Consider the following 23945-nt stretch of genomic DNA (forward strand, 5'->3'; position numbering starts at 1 on the left):
GGCGAGGAGGGTAAGTGAGGGTGTGTCTTTTATGAGTTTGAACAGCAGCCCTTGTCCCATCGTGCACTAGCGGACTCCTGTGGTGGGCCGGGCGCAATGCACGCTGACATGGTCGCCAGGTGTACGTACAGTGTTTCCTCCGACACATTGGTGTAGCTGGCTTCCGGGTTAAGTGGGCATTGTGTCAAGAAGCAGTGCAGCTTGGCTGGGTTGTGTTTCGGAGGACGCACGGCTCTCGACCTTCGCCTCTCCCGAGTCTGTACGGGAGTTGCAGCGATGGGACAAGACTGTAACTACCAATTGGATCCCACAAAATTGGGGATAAAGGGGTAAAAATATATATTTTTAATTATAACAAAGTAGACACCAAAGAAAAGTTATTTATATTTAAATAATGTCTGTCCCCCCATAAATAACCTTTTTCAAATCTGGCCCCTTAAGAATATAGTTGAACAGCCCTAGCATATGTGATGAGTCAAAAGAATTTGTGCAAAAAGGGTCAAAGCAGACAGTCCAGGTAGCTATTGTAAACTATTTAATTAACTATTTAGCAGTCTTATGGCTTGGGAGTAGAAGATTCAGGGTCTTTTTGGTTCCAGACTTGGTGCATCAGTACTTTTTAAGGGGCTATTTGAACAGGGCCATTGATTCAGTTGATTGTGCCTTTGAAAGCCAGTCTAATATTTTTGATTCACTCCCTTCAAGCTAATTTCTCAGACTGGCACCTAGGCTAACTTCTTACCTAGTTAACTAAAAAAGGCTCATGTCCTGGCTGTTTGCTAACGTCAGCTAGCATACTAGCCAAGTCAAATGTTACTATTTAACTAGCTAAATCATTATTCATAATTTCCTTACTTGGAACTAGCTGGGAAGCATTATTAGCTCACTTGCTTAGACAGACTGCTTGCAGGGAGGGGTGTCTGTGCAGCAAGTTAGCGAGCAATAGCTAGCTAGGCTGTTCACATCATGGAACACACTGAAAGGATATCTCCAAGAATGATGTGGCCCTGGCCCGAGTCACAAGCCGATATGCCGAAGGGGAGAACTAAGTTTTTCCCATTATATCCAGCGTCTTTCACTGTCTCTTTATCAAACATACAAATCGTCTCCACTGTAAGAATGCAGCCATTCTCTTCGCACTGTATCCTCACAGTGAATAAATCATGTGATACCTACCAACAAGTCATGTGAGAGAAAGGAATGAGAGCGATAAATGTAAATTATTTAAAAATTTTAAAAAATTCAATCAACACACGATATAATATGAATATCAATGTAGGTGGCAGGCTGTACGTGTGAAGGTCAGAAAATAAAGTTGTTCAGTGTTCGTCATGTTAGTTTTGACATACCACCCATTAAATCGTTTTTTTTACTTGCATAAAATAAAGAACTAATTAAAAATAAAAATATGTACCAATAAGTCATGGATAGTCAGATCAATCAATCAATAAATCAGGAATCAATTAAATAGACTACAACAGTGTTTTGACTACAACTACTAGTAGTCGCCGATAAAGTAGATCACCTTAAGAAAATGTCGTTATATAATTTTCCCCCATTAATTGAACGTGGACCAATCACATATCGACAAAGATTTCTTCTCGCCAGCCATCACTGCACGTGGACCTATCACTCTGCAGTACTTGGAACGTAGAAGGCAGGCTCTATGTGTCAGCGCTCTCCTAGCGGAACAACGACTCGAGAGGATCCAATGAGATCACGCCGCGTTCTGGGCCCTATGGTGAGAACAAGCCGGTGATATAGCAAGGGAAAAATCAAGAAACCGTTATTAGTGTGGCTATGAAGAGATTTTCAGTCAATACATATAGCCAACAGTAAGAAGCATACAACGCAAATAATACGAGATTGGAAGTTTTAGCTTGTTGCAAGTTAAGTCGTGCTCTCATTTTGTTGATATTTTTGTGTAAATCAGCCAGCTTCAAAAAACTCAACTGCTGCCGGCTCGAGAAGGTAAGGGTCTGCTCTGTCACTCCTCTCATAAATGTGCCTAGCTAGCTAAGTCATTGTTTTTCCATTCTTTATCTACCTGCAAATACTGTTGTTCATAGGTTAATTGAAGCAGTTAGCGGTTATTTCCTAACAGCCTCATTTCAAATCAACTAACTAGGCTGGTTGAGATTTTAATTTAAGGTGTATAGTATTCTAGTTAACTATATGGCTCTTTTTTACCTAACCTAAGTTAGCTCGTTGAACCGGTTTCCAGAACCCAAGACTATTTGTTTTTTTTAATGCTCAAGGCATCACCTGTTCTGGGCGTCCATAGTAGTACGTCAGTACTCTATGATGGGACTAGAAGTTTCTACGCTCATGTATTTGAATAACGACGTGCTATATAGGCAATCAGCAAGTTAATGGCTATTTGCCACTTGAGACCTTTGCTAGGCTATATCCTTCATGAAGTGCCCTAGTCCGCAGCTAAAAAAAGCAATACTTCAATATGTCACCATGCTTCCTGACTCCATCAGCACTTCAATTGACAGTCACAGAACTAATCTACTCTGATTTGCTAAGTAGAATACTTTAAAAGGTACTGTACAATTCATGCCACGTGTCAAAGAAGTTCGTCGGTGGGATCAGGCCAATTAGATTGGGTGTTCAAGATCAAAGGGGATGCTACTGTACCTTGAATGTACCTGGACAAGCTGGCACCTTGAGTTTGGAAGTGTGATGTCTAAAGAACCCGATGAGGTGCTGAAGAGTAATGGCAGATAATTGTAATATTCTAAAAACTGTTCTTCCTACATCTGCACTGGTGTGGAAAGAGGGTATTATAGGGGAACGCAATATGGTGTATGCCCACCAGGCATTTGCTTTTACCTCTCCTCCTGTTCAACAGTGCAGGTGAAGGAATGGACACTCGGACCGGAGGGATCTTGAGATGCAATCGATTAGGCATTCAGAAAGTATTCAGATCCCTTGATTCCCTCCCCCCCACATTTGACTTTACAAGCCTTATTCTAAAATTTAATAAATTGTTTCCCCTCAATCTACACACAATACCCAATAATGACATAGCAAAAACAGATTTAGAAATGTTGGTAAATGTATTAAACTGATCACATTTTACATAAGTATTCACACCCTTTACTCTGTACTTTGTCGAAGCACCTTTGGCAGCGATTACAGCCTCGAGTCTTGTTGTGGAGCGTCGCTGCACAGCTATTTTCAGGTCTCTCCAGAGATGTTCTATTGGGTCCAAGTATGGGCTCTGGCTAGGCCACTCAAGGACATTGAGACTTGTCCCGAAGTCACTCCTGCCTTGTCTTGGCTGTGCGCTTAGGGTCGTTGTCCTGATGGAAGTTGTATCTTTGCCCCACTCTGAGGTCCTGAGCTCTCTGGAGCAGGTTATAAATGATCTCTGCACTTTGCTTTGTTCATCTTTCCCTTGATCCTGACTAGCCTCCCAGTCCCTGCCGCTGATAAACATTGCCACAGCATGATGCTGCTACCACCACGCTTCACCGTATGGATGGTGCCAGGTTTCCTCCAGACGTGACGCTTGGCATTTAGGCCAAAGAGTTCAATCTTGGTTTTATCCGAACCAGAGAATCTTGTTTCTCATGGTCAGTCCTTTTGGTGCCTTTGACAGCCCACTTGGAGTTTGCCTAATGTGCCTTTTACTGAGTGGCTTCTGTCTGGCCACTCTACCAGAAAGCCCTGATTGGTGTTGTGCTGCAGAGATTGTTGTCATTCTGGAGGTTCTCCCATCACCACAGAGGAACTCTAGAGCTCTGTCAGTGACCATTGAGTTCTTGGTCACATCCCTGACCAAGGCCCTTCTCCCCCGATTGCTCAGTTTGTCTGGGCAGCCAGCTCTAGGAAGAGTCTTGGTGGTTCCAAACTTATTCCATTTAAGAATGATGGATGCCACTGTTTGTGGACCTTCGATCTTAAAGTTTTTGGTACCCTTCCAGATCTGTGCCTCGACACAATCCTGTCTCAGAGCTCTACGGACAATTCCTTTGACATGGCTTGGTTTTTGCTCTGACATGCACTTTCAACTGTGGGACCTTATCTAGACAGGTGTGTGCCTTTTCAAATCATGTCAAATCAATTGAATTTACCACAGGTGGACTCCAATCAAGTTGTTAAACAGCTCAAGGATGATCAATGGAAATAGGATGCACCTGAGCTCAATTTCAAGTCTCATAGCAAACGGTTTGAATAGTTATGTAAATCAGGTATTTCTGTTTTTTAATTATAGGGTGTTGTGTAGAATGATAAGGGGAAAAATGTATTTAATATATTTTAGAATATAATAATAATAATAATGTGGGAAAAGTAAAGGGGTCTGAATACTTTCACAAAGCACTGCATTTGCTTTGCTGCTTCTAGAGCATGTGGTTGTGCTCACTATTTCCTTCCTGAAACAGCACACTTGCTTCCTATTTGCTTATATGCATTCAATAAAAAAATCTAACTTCTTGAGCATGTGTGACTGCACAGACTGGAAGGTTGTAGTAAAAAAACATATTTGATTCCCAAAGTTAACTTTTAAAATCAAGGACATTTGTAGCAAAGGGCTTTGTACATGTAGAAGAGAATATATCTTTGATAAATTCTTGGCGACTCAGGAATCTTGCTCCTTATGAGGTCTCACAATAGTGAACCAATTATTTATTCAGCACAGTTACCATGTCACCAGGGAGGCTGCTATTAGTGTTTGGAAATCAATGTCTTTGTTCTGCTTTGTGTGTACAGGTCACCATGAGGAGGAAGATGTTATGGGCTCTCTTCTGCCTTGTCCTGGCTCTGCTGCCTTCACAAACAGGTACTAACGCTACACATGGTTATTCCATCCAAGACACCTGCCTGCATCAAGCACTGGCAGATTTGCCTAACACCAAATGCAAATTTCAACACATCTGAATGCCTCCATTTTGAGTGTGAGAAGAAAATGGACACATGCAGAGATTTTAGTTAATCTACTCTACTGTGTCACTTCACAATGTGATGCACAGTCCATATTTGTACCTATTTACACAAGTTAATTTACTGATGCACAGGTAAACATTGATTTAATATCAACTGACGCAATGGACTTGTCAAATGTTTTGACATTATTTGCTCACATTGCCACCATACCACTGTAGCCAGTGAGAAACTATTGAAGCTAATCCTCTTTAGTATTGTCTCACCTAAATGTGTAATCATCACTTTATTACAAAAGTACAGGTAGTACAATAATCATACCCATTATTTTGTCCATACAGCCTCTGTAGCAGTCATGTCAGTTGACCTAGGCAGTGAGTGGATGAAAGTAGCGATAGTAAAACCTGGCGTGCCAATGGAGATTGCTTTAAACAAGTGAGTATTGCATTTATTTCTAACCACCATCACCATGGGTTATTGACTTTGTGCTTTTAGATGGAAATCCCTACTCCATTTCATGTTTTTTTATGTATTCACAACTATTAACATCCATTATTGCTGATGTTTAATAAGCTAGCTATTGTTCCTTACAATGTATGTTAACATGGAAATAACTAAATGGGTCTGTGCCATCTTAACACATGCATGCCTCTGAAAAGTGTGGTGAACGAAATTGGGTAACTGAACAGTTGGGAGAGGGAACGAAGTGTCAGTTAATGATAAAATGCATTCTCAAAGCTTCATCATGTTTCAATGGACTCTCTTTTCCTTTGTGTGGCACAGGGAGTCCAGGAGGAAAACTCCAATAGCTGTGTGTTTGAAAGAAAACGAGCGACTTTTTGGAGACAGTGCATTAGGAGTGGTAAGGCACTTTGCCGTGGTGGAAAAAGTACCCAATTGTCATACTTGAGTAAAAGTAAAGATGCCTTAATAGAAAATTACTTCAGTAAAAGTGAGTCACCCAGTAAAATACTACTTCGGTAAAAGTATTTGGTTTTAAATATACTTAAGTATCAAAAGTTAATGTAATTGCAAAAATATACTTAAATGCAAAGTAGAAATAATTTCAAATACCTTATATTAAGCAAACCAGACTGCACCATTTTTGGGGCATTTTTTGTTTGTTTTTATTTCTGAATAGCCAGGGCTACTCTCCAACACTCAGACATCATTTACAAAGGTAACATGTGTGTTTAGTGAGGCCGCCTGATCAGAGGCAGTAGGGATGATGAGAGATCTTCTCTTGATAAGTGCGTGAATTGGACCATTTTCCTGTCCTGCTAAGCATTCAAAATGTAACAAGTACTTATGGGTTTGGGGGACAATGTATGGAATAAAAAGTGCATTTATTTTTTAAAGAATGTAGTAAAGTAAGTAAAGTAAAAGTTGTCAAATATAGTAGTAAAAATCTAATAATAAAGTACAGATAACCCAAAAAACAACTTAAGTAATACTTTAAAGTATTTTTTATTAAGTACATTTCACCACTGGCCCTTTGTCATAGGAACCTACCAGGTCACACATTTTAAAATGTCTATCATACAGTTAGTACTCTGTATTCCCCTCTGGGGATCAATACAGTTCATTATTTCATATCTACACTGACATTGATTTGGATTTCTCTTTCATCCGCAGTCTGTGAAGAACCCCAAATTTGTCTATAGGTATCTTCAGAGCCTCCTGGGCAAGAAGCACGACAACCCACAGGTGGCGTTCTACCAGAAACGTTTCTCCGAGCACCAACTGGTGAAAGATGCGAGTCGGGGCACAGTTGTCTTTAGAAACTCAGAGTAAGTCTTATCTGATTTCCTATTATTGGTTCCCTTTTTCTTTCGTTTTAGCAGCAGATTGAGCCAAGTGATTCATTGTGGAAGTACTTTTGAAGAGTACAAATAATACTCAAGTCATTGGTGAGGGGCAAAATGCTTACCCGAACACTTATCAGTTATTAGTGTACGACGTTCCTTTGCATACTGCCTAAATTACACATTACACAGCCTGTGACAATGTTATTGATCCAGTATGTCTTATGCTGTAGTTGTGGATAAGAGTGCTTGGTTCTAATGCCCGCTCTCTGTTTTCCTACAGAGAAATGCAGTACTCTCCAGAGGAGCTCCTGGGCATGGTTTTGAACTATTCACGTGGACTGGCTCAGGACTTTGCAGGTTTGTATGTTCACTAGTACTTTGCAGGTTTGTATGTTCACTAGTACTTTGCAGGTTTGTATGTTCACTAGTAGTATGGGGAAAAGGTTTTCTCATTCAACATTTTATGTGTTGTATAATTATTTTGAAGCCCCGCCTGACTGAATGTATTTTACTCTCGCTAACAGAGCAGCCCATCAAAGATGCAGTGATCACCGTCCCAGCCTTTTTCAATCAGGCAGAGCGCAGGGCGGTTCTGCAGGCCGCACAGATGGCAGGTGTTAAGGTTCTTCAGCTCATCAACGACAACACGGCGGTGGCGCTCAACTACGGTGTCTTCAGGAGGAAAGACATCAACAGCACAGCTCAGGTGCACTATCTAGGCTGCTTTTACATTTGTATTTTTTTATTTTATTGAACTAGGTTGGTATATGCAGAACCAACTGGTAACTTTTTGAGTTGCGCTTCATAAGTTGCTTCGTGTGTAAGCAAAGTTGCTTAAGATGTCGCTTTCAACCTGTAACCTATAATTGCATTAAAGTTGCTTTGTGTAACCCTAGTCTTATAGTCATGCCTGTTGTCTCCCTCTACAGAACATGATGTTCTATGACATGGGTTCAGGCAGCACGACTGCAACCATCGTCACATACCAGACAGTCAAGACCAAAGATTCGGGCACCCAGCCACAGCTCCAGATCCGAGGAGTAGGGTGAGACAAAAGGGCCTGTATACACACACACACACAGGATGTTGGGGAAAGCACACACCTTAACCTCTACTCTAATCTATATAAAGTAATAGTTTTTGTATTTGTGTTTTAAATGACTTATGGTGGAGCTATGACAAGCACATTTCTCAAATGTTCCTAACCTAGCAGATGTTCTCCATCTCTGGCCAGGTTTGACCGCTCTCTGGGGGGCTTTGAGATGGATCTGCGGCTGCGGGACCACCTAGCCAAGCTGTTCAACGAGCAGAAGAAGACCAAGAAGGACGTGAGAGAGAACCACCGTGCCATGGCCAAGCTACTCAAGGAGGCCCAGAGACTCAAGACGGTGCTGAGCGCCAACGCCGAATTCATGGCACAGGTGAAGGGACATGATGCTCTGTCAGTTTCATTGTCACCCATAGCGCTGTACTGTAGTTGTGTAATACTGTACATCTAAACTAAATGTTCTCACTCTTGCTGTATGATGTTCAGGTGGAGGGGCTTCTAGATGAAATGGACTTCAAGGCCAAGGTGACCCGTGTGGAGTTTGAGGCCCTGTGTGCTGACCTGTTTGAGAGGGTGCCTGGACCCGCACAGGAGGCCCTTAGCTCTGCAGAGATGTCCCTGGTGAGTCACCATGGACTGAAACAGGAAGGGACTCCTGTTGCAAAACATTTTTTTTTAAATTCCATTGCGTGTCCTAATGAACATTTGATCTTATTGATCAATCACTATAACTTTATCTACCTCTTGGGGGAACTGACTTTTATGCATAAACAATGATGTAGACAAAAGCATAATTTGACCCACAAAAAGACACAGTAAAATTGCAAGTATCAAAAAGATCACTGTAGTTTCCCAATCCCCTGGGTCTGTGGACTGGCTACGCTCCTTTAGGATTTTAAGAGAATACATTATCCAATCACAATTGCATACTAGGGTCCAGGGCTCCAGACTGCAACCCTTTGACTTGGCTGTGCCAGTTAAAAAAATATTGGTTACACTGGTGTGATCTGCACATGGTCACCTCAATCAAAACATCTTATTTTTGGGGGCAGATAAAACCATGAATTTGTTCAACAGTAAAGGGCATTCTCCTCATGATTTCTGTAATAGAAGTGGCTGTGCTGCCGCTGTGCCTGCCTGTTTCGCTGGGGCCGGCTGGTGTAACGAGCAAGCATCTCAAACGTTCTCTTCCCACTCGTGTGCCCCTTCGTGAATGTTACATTTCTAAATGAAATTGCGTGGACCAAACACAACTTTGGAAGCAACTTGTTGTCCATATTAAAGAGAGGAGGGTCTCCGCTTTCTGTAGAATCATTTATTCCTTAACAATCACTATTGAGCTCAAAGCACACGGTTTTATAATCACGATATCTCATATGGCTTTGAAATATGGAGCCTGCGAATTTGCGCATCAGCTACCGTGAGTGCACTAGTCCTTTTTAGGACATTACATTTACTGTTATGAATACGTGGCTACTAGCAGTAGGTGTTATATTTAGTTAGAGATCTAGCTGTGTTTTTAGTTTAGTTGAATGAGGCCTATATATATATAATATTGATGCACATATTTGAGGAAGGAAAATTCATCTCTATTGAACTGAAAAATTCTGGCACCCTATTTTGACAGTAAAATAGTCAAGTCTACCAAAAATTCATGACAATCACTGGAAAGGGGGATACCTAGTCAGTTGTACAACTGAAATGTGTCTTCTGCATTTAACCCAACCCCTCTGATTCAGAGGTGTGGGGGGCTGGATTAGGTTGCATATCAAAGTATTTAGAATCATGCGTTCCTGCTTGGACATGTTAGCTATAACTTATTTGTATATCTCAGTAGTCTAATACACTTAAGGCATTGTGAATGATTTTTAAATTGACTTTATAAGATGACTCAAGTGTATTCTATTGTGTGACGCTGCTGAAAAAAATTGTTTTGTTCCACGAAATCATGGGCTGGTGCCACCAACTAAAAAAGTGCCGCCAGGGGGAAATGTTAGTCTGGAGCCCTTAGAATCAAAAACTGAAGTAGGAGAGTTGATGTATGTGTGATTAAAAAGTTGCACTTTGATATCGGTTTGATATGAAATTCCCATTTATTGTGGTGGAATGTTCAATGGAACAATATGTTAAACTCTGACATGTTGCAGCATGACAAGCCTTCAGGGATTTATAGATTGAACGAACACATGTTTTATGTTAATGTTTGTTTATTTGCAAATACTATTTGTATATCTTACAACATTGTCTTCTAACAGGACGAGATTGAGCAGGTGATCCTGGTGGGGGGCTCCACCCGAGTGCCTAAGGTGCAGGAGGTGCTGCTCAAAGCCGTTGGGAAGTAAGTATGTCTAGTGCTCTTGCGGTGACCGTATTACCACCACACCGGCGGTCACGAGTCATTAGGGCAGTCAAATTCCACATGACTGTTGTCACGGTAATTAGGTTTCTCCAAGCTCTGCTGCTGCTGCTGGTTATTAGTAGCCTACCAAACTTGCTAACTGCCTGGTACTCATGCACAAAGTAGGTGTCCTAACCGACTTGCCAAAACTATAGTTTGTTAACAAGAAATTTGTGGAGTGGTTGAAAAACGAGTTTTAGTGACTCCAACCTAAGTGTATGTAAACTTCCGACTTCAACTGTATGTGCATAGATGACATGTATTTTTTTCCCGCTGCCCCTATTTCGATGCAGGTGCATAATGGTCCATTCTAAATCAAAACAAATGTCATATATTATTTAGTATATGTAAAGACAAGATTGAATAAAGAAAAGTCTGATAGGTTACAATAGTGATGGTATACAGTTGAAGTCGGAAGTTTACATACACTTAGGTTAGTCATTAAAACTAGTTTTTCAACCACTCCACAAATTTCTTGTTAACAAACTATAGTTTTGGCAAGTCGGTTAGGACATCTACTTTGTGCATGACACAAGTAATTTTTCCAACAATTGTTTAGACAGATTATTTCACGTATAATTCACTATCACAATTCCAGTGGGTCAGAAGTTTACATACATTAAGTTGACTGTGCCTTTAAACAGCTTGGAAAATTCCAGAACATGATGTCATGGCTTTAGAAGCTTCTGATAGGCTAATTGGCATTTGACTCAATTGCAGGAGTACCTGTGGATGTATTTCAAGGCCTAGCTTCAAACTCAGTGCGTCTTTGCTTGACATCATGGGAAAATCAAAAGAAATCAGCCAAGACCTCAGAAAATAAATTGTAGACCTCCACAAGTCTGGTTCATCCTTGGGAGCAATTTCCAAATGCCTGAAGGTACCATGTTCATCTGTACAAACAATAGTACACAAGTATAAACACCATAGGACCACTCAGCCGTCATCTCGCTCAGGAAGGAGACGCGTTCTGTCTCTGCGAGATGAACGTACTTTGGTGCAAATCAATCCCAGAACAACAGCAAAGGACCTTGTGAAGATGCTGGAGAAAACCGGTACAAAACATTACATTTACATTTACATTTAAGTCATTTAGCAGACGCTCTTATCCAGAGCGACTTACAAATTGGTGCATTCACCTTATGATATCCAGTGGAACAACCACTTTACAATAGTGCATCTAACTCTTTTAAGGGGGGGGAGGGGTTAGAAGGATTACTTTATCCTATCCTAGGTATTCCTTAAAGAGGTGGGGTTTCAGGTGTCTCCGGAAGGTGGTGAATTGACTCCGCTGACCTGGCGTCGTGAGGGAGTTTGTTCCACCATTGGGGTGCCAGAGCAGCGAACAGTTTTGACTGGGCTGAGCGGGAACTGTACTTCCTCAGAGGTAGGGAGGCGAGCAGGCCAGAGGTGGATGAACGCAGGGCCCTTGTTTGGGTGTAGGGCCTGATCAGAGCCTGAAGGTACGGAGGTGCCGTTCCCTCACAGCTCCGTAGGCAAGCACCATGGTTTTGTAGCGGATGCGAGCTTCAACTGGAAGCCAGTGGAGAGAGCGGAGGAGCGGGGTGACGTGAGAGAACTTGGGAAAGTTGAACACCAGACGGGCTGCGGCGTTCTGGATGAGTTGTAGGGGTTTAATGGCACAGGCAGGGAGCCCAGCCAACAGCGAGTTGCAGTAATCCAGACGGGAGATGACAAGTGCCTGGATTAGGACCTGCGCCGCTTCCTGCGTGAGGCAGGGTCGTACTCTGCGAATGTTGTAGAGCATGAACCTACAGGAACGGGTCACCGCCTTGATGTTAGTTGAGAACGACAGGGTGTTGTCCAGGATCACGCCAAGGTCTTAGCACTCTGGGAGGAGGACACAATGGAGTTGTCAACCGTGATGGCGAGATCATGGAACGGGCAGTCCTTCCCCGGGAGGAAGAGCAGCTCCGTCTTGCCGAGGTTCAGCTTGAGGTGGTGATCCGTCATCCACACTGATATGTCTGCCAGACATGCAGAGATGCGATTCACCACCTGGTTATCAGAGGGGGGAAAGGAGAAGATTAATTGTGTGTCGTCTGCATAGCAATGATAGGAGAGACCATGTGAGGATATGACAGAGCCAAGTGACTTGGTGTATAGCGAGAATAGGAGAGGGCCTAGAACAGAGCCCTGGGGGACACCAGTGGTGAGAGCACGTGGTGCGGAGACAGATTCTCGCCACGCACCTGGTAGGAGCGACCTGTCAGGTAGGACGCAATCCAAGCGTGGGCCGCGCCGGAGATGCCCAGCTCGAGAGGGTGGAGAGAGGATCTGATGTTCACAGTATCAAAGGCAGCCGATAGGTCTAGAAGGACGAGAGCAGAGGAGAGGAGTTAGCTTTAGCAGTGCGGAGCGCCTCCGTGACACAGAGAAGACAGTCTCAGTTGAATGACTAGTCTTGAAACCTGACTGATTTGGATCAAGAAGGTCATTCTGAGAGAGATAGCAGCAGAAGCTGGGCCAAGGACGCACGTTCAAGAGTTTTGGAGAGAAAAGAAAGAAGGGATACTGGTCTGTAGTTGTTGACATCGGAGGGATCGAGTGTAGGTTTTTTCAGAAGGGGTGCAACTCTCGCTCTCTTGAAGACGGAAGGGACGTAGCCAGCGGTCAAGGATGAGTTGATGAGCGAGGTGAGGTAAGGGAGAAGGTCTCCGGAAATGGTCTGGAGAAGAGAGGAGGGGATAGGGTCAAGCGGCAGGTTGTTGGGCGGCCGGCCGTCACAAGACGCGAGATTTCATCTGGAGAGAGAGGGGAGAAAGAGGTCAAAGCACAGGGTAGGGCAGTGTGAGCAGAACCAGCGTGTCGTTTGACTTAGCAAACGAGGGATCGGGTGTCGTCGACCTTCTTTTCAAAATGGTTGACGAAGTCATCAGCAGAGAGGGAGGAGGGGGAGGAGGGGGGAGGAGGATTCAGGAGGGAGGAGAAGGTGGCAAGAGCTTCCTAGGGTTAGAGGCAGATGCTTGGAATTTAGAGTGGTAGAAATGGCTTTAGCAGCAGAGACAGAAGAGGAGAATGTAGAGAGGAGGGAGTGAAAGGATCCAGGTCCGCAGGGAGGCGAGTTTTCCTCCATTTCCGCTCGGCTGCCCGGAGCCCTGTTCTGTGAGCTCGCAATGAGTCGTCGAGCCACGGAGCAGGAGGGGAGGACCGAGCCGGCCTGGAGGATAGGGACATAGAGAGTCAAAGGATGCAGAAAGGGAGGAGAGGAGGGTTGAGGAGGCAGAATCAGGAGATAGGTTGGAGAAGGTTTGAGAGCAGAGGAAGAGATGATAGGATGGAAGAGGAGAGAGTAGCGGGGGAGAGAGAGCGAAGGTTGGGACGGCGCGATACCATCCGAGTAGGGGCAGTGTGGGAAGTGTTGGATGAGAGCGAGAGGGAAAAGGATACAAGGTAGTGGTCGGAGACTTGGAGGGGAGTTGCAATGAGATTAGTGGAAGAACAGCATCTAGTAAAGATGAGGTCAAGCGTATTGCCTGCCTTGTGAGTAGGGGAAGGGTGAGAGGGTGAGGTCAAAAGAGGAGAGGAGTGGAAAGAAGGAGGCAGAGAGGAATGAGTCAAAGGTAGACCATGGGGAGGGTAAAGTCACCCAGAACTGTGAGAGGTGAGCCATCCTCAGGAAAGGAACTTATCAGGGCGTCAAGCTCATTGATGAACTCTCCAAGGGAGCCTGGAGGGCGATAAATGATAAGGATGTTAAGCTGAAAGGGCTGGTAACTGTGACAGCATGGAATTCAAAGGAGGCGATAGACAGATGGGTCAGGGGAGAAAGAGAGAATGTCCACTTGGGAGAGATGAGGATCCCAGTGCCACCACCCCGCTGACCAGAAGCTCTCGGGGTGTGCGAGAACACGTGGGCAGACGAGGAGAGAGCAGTAGGAGTAGCAGTGTTATACGTGTAATCCATGTTTCCGTCAGTGCCAAGAAGTCGAGGGACTGGAGGGAAGCATAGGCTGAGATGAACTCTGCCTTGTTGGCCGCAGATCGGAGTTCCAGAGGCTGCTGAGACCTGGAACTCCACGTGGGTCGTGCGCGCTGGGACCACCAGGTTAGAGTAGCAGCGCCACGCGGTGTGAAGCGTTTGTATGGTCTGTGCAGAGAGGAGAGAACAGGGATAGACAGACACATAGTTGACAGGCTACAGAAGAGGCTACGCTAATGCAAAGGAGATTGGAATGACAAGTGGACTACACGTCTCGAATGTTCAGAAAGTTAAGCTTACGTTGCAAAAAATCTTATTGACTAAAATGATATAGTACTGCTGGCTGTAAATAGGCTAGCTAGCAGTGGCTGCGTTGTTGACTTTGTTTGAAAGTGTAGCTGGCTAGGTAACCTCTAACGGCTAGGTAACCTCGACAATTACTCTAGACTACACAATTATCTTGGATACAAAGACGGCTATGTAGCCAGCTAAGATCAAACAAATCAAACTGTTGTACTGTAATGAAATGAAATGTAATACTACCTGTAATACTACTGTGGAGCAAAGCGGAATGCAACTACTCGCTCCAAACCAAACCGGAAGTGCGTATCGTAGAGGGAGAGGCAATAGAAGTGTTGTTTCTTGTATTATTGTCTTTTGTGTCTTTAGAGGACTGCTTCACCTTAATGTCCCCTTTCCCTTTTTAATCTGTCACCTTATTTTGTCCCACTTTGTCCCTTCTTTGTCCCTTCTTCTCTTCTGCCAACTAGACACTCCTTGTTAGCTAGCTAGCTTCTTTCAGGAATGTCCCTAGCAACTGCCTAGCAACAGGTAAACAACTTAGCTAGCTAAGAAAACGGTATAATTTTATGAAAAATTGTTACTTTTTCAAAAGCCTTTCTTCTTTGTTTGCTGCTTGTTTGGTCTCCTATTCAGTTTGCAGTTTTCTTTTGATTTTTTTTCAATGTACTTTACTCTAAAAAAACATTTAAATTTCAATATTTGTAGGAGCTCATCTTTTCAGCTGCTGCTGCTTAATTTGGAACTCCGGAACACGAGTCCTTTATCGACATAACCTGAAAGGCCGCTCAGCAAGGAAGAAGCCACTGCTCCAAAACACCATAAAAAAGCCAGACTACGGTTTGCAACTGCACATGGGGACAAAGATTGTACTTTTTGGAGAAATGTCCTAAAAAAATAGAACTGTTTGGCCATAATGACAATCGTTATGTTTGGAGGAAAAAGGGGTAGGCTTGCAAGCCGAAGAACACCATCCCAACCGTGAAGCGGTTAATTAAAATGTGTTTTGTTAATTAACGGTCAATTACCATGAGACTGACCGTTATTTGCTTGACAATCACCAGCTGGTGAAATTTTGTGACCGCCAAAGCCCTAAGTATGTCAAGTTTTTCACTCAACACGTCAATACCTGAGTCTGTGTACTACAGGACAAACAAACTTGAGGGACTTAGAATGCTCCCTATTGTCCAGGGTTTGGGCTGAAGGGTATTCTATTCAAAACAATACTCTAGACAAGGGAACACAATAGAAGTGTTTCACCCACAGATACTACAACGATTATAGATACTATCTAACTGTAGAATGTAACTTACATGTTGGCAACGCTCCACCTGGGATGAAAAGGCTTAAAGGGATAGTTGAATCCCAAATCAAACTTTGACAGATGTTTTCAGACCTGAAAAGCAATCTAATTTGAAGATTAGTTCACGTATGCTAGATATGCCTTACATCCACAAAATTTGACTGCTTTTGAGTTATGACAATGTCTCTGGCCAACCTTGTTTTTGGAGTGAACTATCACTTTGAATAAACAAGATATCTGCATGACATTGACCACTGTGTGTGTGTGTGTGTGTGTGTGTGTGTAGAGAGGAGCTGGGAAAGAACATCAATGCAGACGAGGCTGCAGCTATGGGTGCTGTGTACCAGGCCGCTGCCCTCAGCAAGGCCTTCAAAGTCAAACCCTTCCTGGTCAGGGAGGCAGCTGTTTTCCCCATCCAGGTAACACAGCTCATTCTTTAACGTTGAACCCCACCCCTTTTAAAAAAATAATGCCATTACCATCCATCCATTCCTTTTAGAGGAGCCGAAACCCCAAAAGTTGTCTATTGTCAAGCCTCCCGAGTGGCACAGCGGTCTAAGGCACTGCATCGCTGTGCTAGCTGTGTCACTACAGATCCAGGTCTGATACCAGGCTGTGTCGCATGCGACCGGGAGACGACACACAATTTGGCCCAGCCTCGTCCGGGATAGGTGAGGGTTTGGCCGGTTGGGATGTCCTTGTCCCATTGCGCTCTAGCGACTCCTTGTGGCGGCCAGGCGCATGCAATCGGACTTTGGTCGCCAGCTGTATGCCGTTTCCTCCAACACATTGGTGTGGCTGGCTTTCGGGTTAAGCGTGCATTGTGTCAAGAAGCAGTGCGGCTTGGCGGGGTCGTGTTTCGGAAGACGCAGGCTCTCGACCTTCGCCTCTCCCGAGTCCATACGGGAGTTGCAGCGATGGGACAAGACAGTAACTATCACTTGGATATTGCAAAATTGGGGCGTAAAAGGGGTATAAAAAAATCATTACAAATGGTTAAGATGGGTACACATCCCACGCCATCAGTTATGTAAGTTCAGCTATATACCTCAACCCAAAATGAATGGAAAAGCTTAGCACCACAACTCATTATCATACAGTGCTTATCTTTTCACTCATCTCTCATTTTCCAGGTGGAGTTCACCAGGGAGACAGAGGATGAGGATGGCTCCAGGAGCCTGAAACACAACAAGCGTATCCTGTTCCAGAGGATGGCCCCCTACCCCCAGCGCAAGGTCATCACCTTCAACCGCTACACTGATGACTTTGCCTTTGACATCAATTATGGAGACCTCAGCTTCTTGGGCCAAAATGACCTCAGGTGAGCACCTCCCCAATTAAAAATGGGTTTAATTGGTAGGAACTTAGGGCCGGTTTCCTGGACACAGATTAACCTAGGCCTGGACTTAAAACCATGCTCAATGGAGAACCTATTTATTTTCCCAAGACTTGGTTTAATCTGTGTCTAGGAAACTGGTACATAGACTTAACCCAATCTGTGAAACAACACGGCAAAACAGTAGAGATGTAACGATTCACTGATGCGTATCAGAATCGGGTTTAAATGTTTAAGATACGAGTGCATTGGTCCACGGGAGCACAAACTGATCCAAATGTAGCATGAATCAGTCCGAAAATCTATTGTTTAAGCCTCCCTCGGTGCCTTCTGTGGTGAAGGGTCAGCCAGAGAAAGAACAGAGCGCAGGTGTCGTTGATTTTCTCTGGTTGCGCCTGATTGGATCAGGGTGATGTCAATCACAACACTGCAGAACCTCTCCCAAGGAAAATTCTAGAAAATTAAGGGTATACTATACTGTAACAGCATTAGTTTGCCATTGGCTATAGCCCTATTAGAATTGGCCTAAGGGGACAAATACAGTTTTGAATTGTAACAGAAGTCAAATAAACAGCCATAACAGAACCTTATGTTGCATCTGATTTGAAATGTCCACCTCGCTTTCTTTTCCTTCCCTCCGCCAGTGTGTTTGGCTCTCTCAACCTGACCACAGTGCAGCTGTCTGGGGTGAGCAGCAGCTTCCAGAAGCACATGGATGCTGAGTCCAAGGGCATCAAGGCCCACTTCAACATGGATGAGAGTGGCATGCTCTTCCTGGACCGAGTCAGTACCATAGAATTACTTATAGAATGTGAATGATGTGATCTCTATGGTCAGTGCACCCCTCTGATGCTTATGGAGCTCCTCTCTGGAAGTACAATAAAATCTCAGATACAAAACTTATCAGACATTTAACTTTTTTAAAGATGGTTGCAAAATACATGTAAATAATATGCATTTCATTTTTTCTTTAACGGTTTGAGGATTTTGTAAGTACATGTAAAAAGTTAAAATTACTTTTTTTTAATGTAAAACCTACATCGTGTTTGTATCTCTGAGATCTGTAATACTTATCTACCAACATAAACCCAATTTCAAATTGGCTTGGAGTCACTGAGTTGATTTGGACATGAAAATGTGCACTATTGAACTCCATTGTTTTGGGGTAATCAATGCTAACATTAGCATGTGGTGGTTTTAGCTATGCAAGCCTCATCGTAGGTTAGGAGGTGTTGACTCTTGGTCCATACACAAGGTCAGAAAGCAATGAACATATGATTTTATTTTGGTGACATATCGCTTTAACTAATAGTTTTTTTTATTTTTAGGTGGAGTCTGTCTTTGAGACCATTGTGGAGGAGAAGGATGAGGAATCAACTCTGACAAGTGGGTTTTCGTAATCAATTGACATCTGATTTCTCCCCCCCCCCCCCCCCCCCCATTAGTCAGTCATAGTCTCTTTCATGTCTGAATTCTGGCTCTTTTGATTTTTCAGAACTAGGAAATACCATTTCCAGCCTGTTTGGAGGGGGATCCTCAGAGCCCAACGCAAATGTGACGGAACCAGTTCAGGTAATCCTCTCCTCAGTCCCCATCCTAATGTAACATGCTCCAGAGTTCCTCTCCTTCACACTAGTTCATGGCTGTCTAACTCTCCCAGCCTCTCCCCTATTGTTTTTGTGCCCAGGATGAGGAGGAGGTTCATTCAGAGCCTGGGAAGGAGCAGGGCCAGAAGGAGGAGGCTGCTCCTCAAGAAGAGAAGCAGGAGCCTGGGGAGAAACAGGAGGAGGAGGTCCCAACCCAAGAGAAGACTAAGGGAGAGGCATTGGACAGCAAGGCTGACCCTCAGGTAAGCACTCGCTCAGTTGGATTCCACATGAACACCCGGGACACTCAGCCCTGGGGTGTTATTCAGTGCTTTGTGTTTATGAACATTTCGAAACTTAACAATTTGTATGGAGCATTTGGTTACAGAATGTTGTCAGTAAAGCATATACCTCACATGAATGAGTTTTACCTCGTTCTCTGTTTGAATTGGACATTAAATACGAAGTGTCATTACCATTATGTAAATGAATCATTTTTCTCTGAAAAGGAGGGAGGAAAAAATGGCGTGGAGAAGGAGGCGGCGGCCGGAGGAGAAGGAGGCGGCGGCGGAGGAGAAGGAGGCGCGCGGAGGAGAAGAGGCGGCGGCGGAGGAGAAAGGAGGCGGCGGCGGAGGAGAAGGAGGCGGCGGCGGAGGAGAAGGAAGGCGGCGGCGGAGAAGAAAGCCAAGCCTCAGAAGAGAACCAAGTTCTCTGAGGATGTCTCAGTGGAGCTCCAAGTGAACGACATCCTTAACCCTAGCTTGGAAGCTATCGCCTCCTCAAACAAGAAGTATGTTGCGCTATCTTTCCTTCTGACATTTTAGGAGGCTTCAAATGTGCAGGGTGGGGAAGTTAAACATTGAAAAATCTATCTATAATGATATTCATGTAGCATCCTGACTTGGTTCAAAACCTAGCAACTTCGCCAGAGGTTTTGGATCTCTTGGTGTAATGGTTAAGTTGTTTGACAGACTCATAGATCCAGGTTCGAGCCCCAGCAACCTCCAAATTCGCTGCAATAATGTTTTTGATTTCCTCTTCACCTGACAGGCTCCAAGACCTGACTGATAGAGACCTGGAGAAGCAGGAGAGGGAGAAGACCCTGAACAGCCTTGAGGCATTCATTTTTGAGACCCAGGTTAGAACAGCACAACACCAGTATGCCACCCCCCCCAATAGGTGTGTGTATGTAACCCACTTCTTGCAGCTGTCTAATTCTGTTAACAGAATTTATAACGGTTGAAGATAAATGATTAAATAACTTAACCATTAGGGATTAGAGGTTATGTAGCATAGACAAGGAGTAATTAAAGCTGATAAACATAAGTCCAAATAGGTTGGCCTGGGGAAGAGAGGAATGTATGTGTGTGCCGAAAGAAAGCAAAGAGAATCCTTAACCTATGTTTGAACCGACCCGGCTATAACTCTGGGGAGATAAGATGGGAAAGGGAGAACCCCTCCATGTTTCCCTTATCTTGGGGGTGGAATGGAACTGTCAGTTGGGTAGTGATAAACTGTGGTGAGAATGGTAGAAAAGTAGATAGGATAGCTCTCCTCCTGTTAGTGTGTATGTATGTGCGTAGGTTAAGAGAATGTTATAAGAGGAACATCTTTGTATATGCACAGGGGAGCTCTCGCAAATAAACTTGGATTTGATCAATTGTGAGCTGGGAATTATGTCTGTTTCATTTAAAACCAGAACTTTACAACCTCTGGGTTGCAGACCGATTAAGATAATTGAAATTTATGAACATTGATTACAAAATTCTATAACAAATCCCCCCCCCTCCCCTTTTCCTCTCCTTCCTCCTAAGGACAAGATGTACCAGGAGGAGTACCAGGCGGTGGTGTCAGAGGAGGAGAAGGAGGCCATCACGACCAAGCTGAGCGAGGCGTCGGCCTGGATGGATGAGGATGGCTACTCTGCAGTCACCAAGGAGCTGCGGGAAAAGCTGCAGGAGCTCAGGAAACTGTGCAAGGCCATGTTCTTCCGTGTGGAGGAGCGCAGGAAGTGGCCCGACCACCTGGCTGCCTTGGAGAGCATGCTCAACCACTCCAGCTTCTTCCTCAGGTGGGTCCCGACAGCTCTAGGATCAGCTTCCCCAATCCTAACCTTAACCATTAGTAGGGAAAATGCTAAACGGATTTTACCAGTTAAGTTGACTGGGAACACATTCTCTTTTACAGAAACGACCTGGGGGGGGAAGAGTTACAGGGGAAGGGGATGAATGAGCCAATTGGAAGCTGTAGATTAGGTGGCCATGATGGTATGAGGGCCAGATTGGGAATTTACCCAGGACACTGGGGTTAACACCCCTACTCTTACGATAACTGCCATTGGATCATTAGTGACCCCAGAGAATCGGGACACCCGTTTAAACATTCCATCCTAAAGATGGCACCCTGGCACCCGTCCCTTTCACGGCCCTGGGATCTCCTTAGAACCCCCCCCACTGGCCCTCTAACGCCATTTCCAGCAGCATCAGGTCTCCCATCCAGGGAACGACCAAAACCAACCCTGCTTAGCTTCAGAGGTGACATTTACAATGCATACATTTGACATGTTTTTTTCCTCAAGGAACGTCAAACTAACACCAGAGGATGACCAAATCTTCACCGAAGTGGAGCTGAAGACGTTAGACAGAGTCATCAACGAGACCATTGTATGTAGTGATTCATAAACTTCTATTTGTTTTACTCATTGATATCTTTGCCAGATTTTGTTTTGATGAACCATTACCTCAGGAATTCAAAATTACTCAAATATGAGATGACGTAGTTCACATGGTTATTGTCCCTCGTTTGTCATCAATTTGGAACAAAGAAACAACTTTTTATTATTATTTGTTCATTTTTAACCCCCAACACCTCCCCCTCTTCTACAGACGTGGAAGAACGACACGGTGGCCGAGCAGGAGAAGCGTTCTCCCACAGAGCGGCCCGTGCTGCTGGCCAAAGACATAGAGTCCAAGCTGTCTCTGCTGGACCGCGAGGTCCACTACCTGCTGAACAAGGCCAAGTTTGCCAAGCCCAGGGCCAAGGCCAAGGCCAACAGCACCGCCTCGGAGAGCAGCAGCAAGGCCAACAGCAGCAAAACAGAGGAGAAAGTCATACCTCCCAAGGAGGAGACTAAAGACAAAGGTCAGAGAGAGGAGGGAAAACCCAACACATTTCTGTTATGGCTTTATATAGGGAGGGTCATGTTCAACAGGCCACACCTTAGCAAAATGCTTTGAAACAGAAAATCATGTAATTTGCCACAGAAGTGCTTCACATGACGTGTGCAATAACTTGTCAAAGATCCCTTTTCGACAAATGTAATCACCGATCAGACCCATCTTTTCATTGGTGGGATTTGTTTTCATTTGACAGAAGCCACTAAGGTGGTGCAGCCAGGAGAGGAACCACCCACCAAAGAGCCCACTGGACAGAACACAGACTCGTCCAGCCAATCGCAGCCTAAAGATGAGACTGCAAGTACAGGTACGTCTGCCAAAGCAACTATCCTTTTGCATGTGCAAATTGGCAACCAGTTGTCTTACAATTTCTCGCTACACAAGTGGGAATCTTATGGAAAGGAATAGAATTTGGCATTCCATTCAAGGTGGAGCAACTATGATGGGGTCAAACCTTTTAAAAGTAATATGCTGTGCTGTTATATAGTAGAGTATAATATTGTATTCCTCTCCATTTTCAGAATCAACAGAGAAAGACCCGTCAGAAAAGCATGTAGGGGATGAGTTATAACAGCTGGAACTGAGAAGATTTAATTGTATTTATTGACAATGTTTAATTGTTCAAGTTTCCTCAATTTTTGTTTTTAGGGGGGGTTGTTTTTCCACCCATATGTTGAAAACCAGAAAGACATTGGATCAGCTCAGACACCTTGAGCTGTCTTAATCCCCCCTCCTTTATCAATTTCTGTTGATCTTCATGCCCCTTGGCCGCTATACATCTCTCCTCTCACTGACATGGTGAGCAAGGAGCACTTACGAAGTCTGGAATAACCAGCGAATGAACTGAACCCAAGACCTCAAGTTTCTATTCTACTTTTCTGCCCTTAAGGTTTAGGCATACTTTCCTGCATGCAAACAACCTTATTTTGACCACTATAATTTCCCTGCATAGTACCTGATACAAAATGTTTTGTTTTGGAAGGACCAATAATAACAGGACTCAATGTTTCCTCCCCTGCAAAATTCAGCTTTTGTCGCATTCTGTGATCAAAAAAGGTTGTGACTTTTCCTCTCAAGCACGGTTATCCTCAGATCTTCTGTGGTTTCTTCAGGCAAATCTTGCTTTCATTCACTTTTAATGTGTGTTCTGTCTGTTTGAGAAAGATCTCATTGGGATTGAACTAGCTAATGTATACACCTCTTGGCAAATGGAATGGTGTGTTTCAGTTGTCTTTGAATATTGAATTCCTCGCTTAATGCCTTGTATTGTCGCTGAGAGAATGCAAAACAATCGTGGTGTGTGTATTCCGTACACCATGAGAAATTATCGTCAAAATATGATTGACATTGACAACCATCCACTGTGTTCATGTGTAAAATCCATATTTTATGTTTTTCAGAAACCTCTCTCCATGTTCTAATTAGCATTGTTCTTTCTGAAAATGCATAAGTGACTTAGGGTGAGGGGGAAAAAACATGTTACATTGAATGACAGTTATCTTTTGATATGCAATACTTATGTGCAGTCTATAAATTGTACTCAATACAGATAGTTCAGTAAACTTACTTCAATCACCAAGGGGCTGCTATGTTCAATAGGCGGAAAACATTGTTGCAATGGCACATGACCATATTCCGTTGCATAACGTTTTGTTACGATATGCCCTACTGAACACTACCCTGGTGTTTGTGTATGGATGCCAGTATGAATTTGAGGACTGCTCGACTGTGTTGCACTGCCTGAAAAATAAGCAGATAATATTGTCCATGTTTCAAGCTGCTTGAACTTCTAGCAGCAGAGTCCCACTGGGTAAATCAACGTTTCCACTTAATATCAATGAAATTATGTTGAACCAATGTGGAATAGACGTTGAATTGAGATCTGTACCCAGTGGGGTGATTTCTGCTCTTTGCGTCACCTCGGATGGTATGTGGGGGGGAATAAACGGGAAGGGAGATGCCAGCATTTTTGTTTCTTAACTTTGAATTCATGTTTTTTTAAGACGGGGTGTTTTTTTTTTTTTTTTCTGAAATGATGGATGGATGAACAGTGGCATGTGTATTTATTCCCTCAATCCATGTCTTTAAAAAATAAAGTGTCTTCAAATACACATTCAACGGTACTATTGTAACTTTGGGCTAGGGTCCATTCTG

The 23945-nt window shown here is 43.9% G+C and overlaps 1 protein-coding gene and 1 pseudogene across 3 annotated transcripts; one reads left to right on the forward strand and one right to left on the reverse strand.

The window, feature by feature from the left end:
* Nucleotides 1-1182, reverse strand: part of LOC111950827 (vacuolar protein sorting-associated protein 11 homolog) — a 54222-nt pseudogene extending 53040 nt beyond the window's left edge.
* Nucleotides 171-23902, forward strand: hyou1 (hypoxia up-regulated 1). 3 transcript variants are annotated; one of them, XM_070434376.1, is made up of 25 exons: nucleotides 1655-1741; nucleotides 1934-1971; nucleotides 4723-4792; nucleotides 5235-5328; nucleotides 5677-5755; nucleotides 6529-6683; nucleotides 6982-7058; nucleotides 7226-7407; nucleotides 7631-7746; nucleotides 7936-8122; nucleotides 8236-8370; nucleotides 10005-10087; nucleotides 15980-16112; nucleotides 16827-17014; nucleotides 17674-17812; nucleotides 18358-18415; nucleotides 18525-18601; nucleotides 18717-18878; nucleotides 19125-19405; nucleotides 19666-19753; nucleotides 20430-20686; nucleotides 21194-21278; nucleotides 21501-21756; nucleotides 21988-22098; nucleotides 22313-23902. In XM_070434376.1, the coding sequence occupies exons 3-25, from the start codon at nucleotides 4729-4731 to the stop codon at nucleotides 22360-22362; spliced, it is 3057 nt and encodes a 1018-aa protein (XP_070290477.1). In that variant the 5' UTR covers nucleotides 1655-1741; nucleotides 1934-1971; nucleotides 4723-4728; the 3' UTR covers nucleotides 22363-23902. The 3 variants fall into 3 exon arrangements, with proteins under 3 accessions (XP_070290478.1, XP_023823874.1, XP_070290477.1); XM_070434377.1 differs by lacking the exons at nucleotides 1655-1741; nucleotides 1934-1971 and adding an exon at nucleotides 171-329; XM_023968106.1 differs by having other exon boundaries at nucleotides 1636-1971.
* The last annotated feature ends 43 nt before the right edge of the window (nucleotides 23903-23945 follow it).

Source organism: Salvelinus sp. IW2-2015, linkage group LG23 (genome assembly GCF_002910315.2).
Source record: "Salvelinus sp. IW2-2015 linkage group LG23, ASM291031v2, whole genome shotgun sequence".
NCBI lineage: Eukaryota > Metazoa > Chordata > Actinopteri > Salmoniformes > Salmonidae > Salvelinus > Salvelinus sp. IW2-2015.